The sequence below is a fragment of the Pyxicephalus adspersus genome, unplaced genomic scaffold (assembly GCF_032062135.1).
Source record: "Pyxicephalus adspersus unplaced genomic scaffold, UCB_Pads_2.0 Sca2473, whole genome shotgun sequence".
Lineage (NCBI taxonomy): Eukaryota > Metazoa > Chordata > Amphibia > Anura > Pyxicephalidae > Pyxicephalus > Pyxicephalus adspersus.
Window position 1 is genome coordinate 1 of NW_027319479.1, and position 3,992 is coordinate 3,992.

At 37.0% G+C, this 3,992-nt stretch overlaps 1 protein-coding gene across 1 annotated transcript; it reads right to left on the bottom strand.

Moving 5' to 3' along the window:
* Positions 1–217: 217 nt before the first annotated feature.
* Positions 218–3,087, bottom strand: LOC140321330 (dipeptidyl peptidase 8-like). The gene is made up of 6 exons (XM_072398128.1): positions 2,894–3,087; positions 2,487–2,655; positions 2,220–2,330; positions 1,057–1,185; positions 909–970; positions 218–338 (listed from the first exon to the last, which is right to left on the bottom strand). The coding sequence occupies exons 1-6, from the start codon at positions 3,047–3,049 to the stop codon at positions 237–239; spliced, it is 729 nt and encodes a 242-aa protein (XP_072254229.1). The 5' UTR covers positions 3,050–3,087; the 3' UTR covers positions 218–236.
* Positions 3,088–3,992: the final 905 nt, after the last annotated feature.

The following is a 3,992-nucleotide window of genomic DNA, read 5'->3' on the forward strand; positions in this document are numbered from 1 at the left end:
TTTTACCAGTGTATTATTATTAAACAGGACTTATATAGCGCCAACATATTACGCAGGGCTGTATAGGGGTTGAAAATGACAGACAGACAGTGAAAGGAGGAGGACCCTGCCCTAAAGAGCTTACAATCTAGTGTATTTTTTATTGTTTTTTTAAATATAAATAATTTAAATTAGTGGTAACTAAATCTTACAGGGGTTTAAGTAATATTATTCAAATTGCAAAAAAAGACCACTTACTACTTTCCATCAGGAGTCCATCCAGCTCTAGCTATGTATTCACACCCTGCAAAAAGCACTTCAAATGGCTGCCGGAGTTCCTTGTCTACCACATCCAGCACCTAAAGAAATAAAAGAAGTTGTTGCTTGTGGGGTGATACAATGATGAAGTTTCTCCTTTACACATGATATCAATCCTCACACTCAATGACAAACCACACACTGCAGTACCCAATAAAAAACTGGCTGTGTGGGGTGAGAACTTCTTTTGCCAGTATAGGGCAATAAAGCAGAAGAAGCAGAGTACTGTAGATAAGCTGCTCGGGGTTGAGGGTTCCAGAGAGAGCTCAGTAGTCATTCTAAAAAAAGAATTTGTGAAACTCCTTTTTTTCCTACCTAGAATAAAGAAAAGTAGGAATCTGTACAATGTATACAGATCACCCACAGGGGATATTTTTCTGGAGTTACACACTACAGGCAGAACCACTTCACAGAACTTTGCCCAGAACAAAGAAAAACTCTTCAAGCAAGCAAAGAAATTAGCTCCCTTTATTTACTTATATGTAGGTATTTGTTACTTGCTACAATAGAAGTCAGGGTCAGTCATATTACTGGAAAATCAACTCTATGAGGTTACCATATCCACAGAATAAATATGAACCCTGCTTACAAATCATATTTTAAAGACTCACCCTTCCCTCTGAATCCACTGTTATCTCTGAAAGCTTAAATGTCACTTTGGGATTTGCAGTCCCTAGAAGATGTAAAGATACATTTTAGAATACTGAAAAAAAATTTTAGTATGACAGTTTCGCTATTGATGCACAAGTTGATGCTTACCAGCTTTGGGGTACCTAAATGAATCAGTCCTGCGAGTCTCCAGCATTGGGGATGTCACGTGAATTATCTCCACTTCAGATTCATCATTCTCTTCATACAGTATGCGCAGAATCTGACCTCCTGATGTCGCTATGATATGGAAAACAAAGAGAGGGGGAGGGGTCACATAATGGTGATGGTGTGAAATGTGAATCACAAATAGGTCATTTGAATGTAAACTATTCTCATGCCAACACCAATATTTTTTTTTCTTCATAGAAGCCAATAAAAGAGAATGCGACTGAATAAAAGTAGAAACGTAGAAGTACAGGTAGTCCCCGGGTTACATACGAAATATGGACTGTAAGTTAGTATGTAAGTCGGAACAGGTACATTATTTTATTAACTGCATTTAGGACACATGTTTGTCTCAACATATTATTAGGCAGCGTGGTGTCAGTTACTGTATAATATCCTCACTGTGAGTTAATCACAAACAAAGCAAAAAATAAAACTTTATGAAGCCTGGACATTCATTTACTTCTGGAAAAAGCTGTGCTTTGATATGCAAAAAGAAACAACTTCAGAATTTGTCTTGGTTATTAAAGAGTTACAATATGTTGCAGAACAGTTCAGTGTCCTGGAGCACATGAGCAGGGAAGCCCGTTCTTATCTTGGAGTCATCTGTATGTTGGTTGTCCTTAAAGAGGAACTAAACTAAAAAGTGCTTAAAACCAAAAAAAAAAAAAATAACCAAAAAAAAAAATAAAATAAAAAAACACTTACCTTCAATGCCGCAGGGCAGTGCGAAGGTCTCTTCCGTCGGGTTTTTCTCTTTTCAAATTTTTTTCTTTTCACGAAAAAAGCCTCCTGGGATGCGTGACGTAGGTATCCAAGGAGGCCTTGCGATCAAGAATTAGGGGGCAGTGCTGCACTCCTTTTTTTATTTATTTATTTTTTTAAGGGTGTTGCGCGCTTAAAAAAAACCTAAACAAAGAGAATTTTTACTTTACATAAAGGGGTTTTCTACCTTATATGTAAAGTGAAATTTCTGGGTTTAGGTACGCTTTAACTCAGGGACTATCTGCCTTATTAACTGGTGTGCAGTGCTATGGACCAAGATACAAGCATATTTTTATCTCACACAAAATTTTCATAATATTGACCAGTGCTGTGGTTCTTACTTGATTCATTGCGGGGACACCACCAATATCCAGTGTAGCGATCAAATTCCTCCTGCAGAACAAACGACGCGACACCTGCAGACCGCGAGTCTTCCTCCACTCCAACCATTTCTGTGTGTAGAACCACATCAAATTAATACCAAAGACTGGCTGGTCATACAACCATTATACCATAATCTATGCACTCTTCTAGTTCCTCTTAACATGCATGAAAGCACCACTATAAAACATGAATGACATTAATCTGGAATTATTTCAGAAACTTACCTTTGTGTACAAAGGTCAACCTGCGCTCCTCTCCACTCTCTATATTGGCAACCCACAAGTCATTACTGTGTACAAATGCTATCCAGCTGGGGTCCGCAGGACAGATGGTGGGATCCATGCGGATATTTGGACAACTACTTTCCAATAACTGAGGCTGAAGAGGCTGCCTCTGCAACCAGAAATAAAAGGTAAAAAAATGTAAAGCCAAGATCTTTGAAGATTTTAGTTTTTTATTTTAATTGTCTTGTTCCACTCTACATTTTTGAAAGTGTAAAAGTTTTATTCTAGTGTGCAAATACACAAAATTGGAAATCAAAAATTCTATTTAACTCAATAGACACAATCACAAACAGCTAGGGCTGCTTATAAAACAAGTGCCGTGTAATATATCTTTATATTAACCTTACCGTGAACCCACGAGTGCCCCCATCTCGAACAGTATAGATGGCACTGCCAGCTTGGAACAGAAAGGTCCCACTCTTTGCATGGTAATCAAAAGCTGAGATACCCACAGTCCCAATACGCTTTCTCTCTCGCAGAAGCTCCTCTTCACGGGAGTACATGCCATAATCAGGGGTGGCCTATAAAAGAATATTTGTAAGCACTCAAAAAAAAATTACATATTTTTAAAAAAAGAAATAGAAAGTTTGAGTTTTTTTTTTAAATAATAAACAAAACAACAAATAAGAATAAGAAAGTAGCCAAGAAAAACAAAGTAACATTTTAACAATAACCAGGAACAGAAAACATATATATGACTTGTAAAAAAATACAATGTATTACAGATTTGAAGTAGAAAGTCATATAACCCAATATATTTCTTCTGGTTAGGAAGTAGCAATAAAACAGACATACTTTTAATAGGCTTGGAGAACACATCTACCAATACAATTGTTTAAATGTGAAATTTCCAGGCGAATTGGGAAGATAAAGAGAAGTAAAAAGGAAGGTAGGGAGAAAGGGAGAGGGTACAAGGAGGATGTGGAGTGGAAGACAGGTATATGGTAATTAATAGGAGGAAGTCCCCGGTGTTATGAGGAAGTAGTAGGAGGAGATATATTATCAGGACCTAACTGAAGATTGGTAGGTATATGTTGGAACATATCCCAAGGGGCGTAATTTTTTGTGAATTTTTCATATCTATCATATATTCTGGTCGTAAGATGTTCCATAAGTTGAACTTCTTTTTCCCTAGCGTATAGGTCCATGATCCAGGGGCAACGTGGATTTCCAGTGTGCAGCAATAAGGCTTCTGGCTGCAGTAAGGATATGACATGCTAATTTTCTATGCACTGCTTAATATGTTGGCGCTATATACGGTTTATTAATATTATTATTATTATGAATAATAATAATAATAGTACAATTTAAAACTCAGAACAGAAAAATGCAATATTTTGTTTAATTTGATTATGAAAGGTCTGTGTTTATGATGCCTCTCAACTCTGTTTGGTCTCAGTCCTATTTGCAGGGTACTTTCTGAACAGCACACAGCAGTTGTGAGAA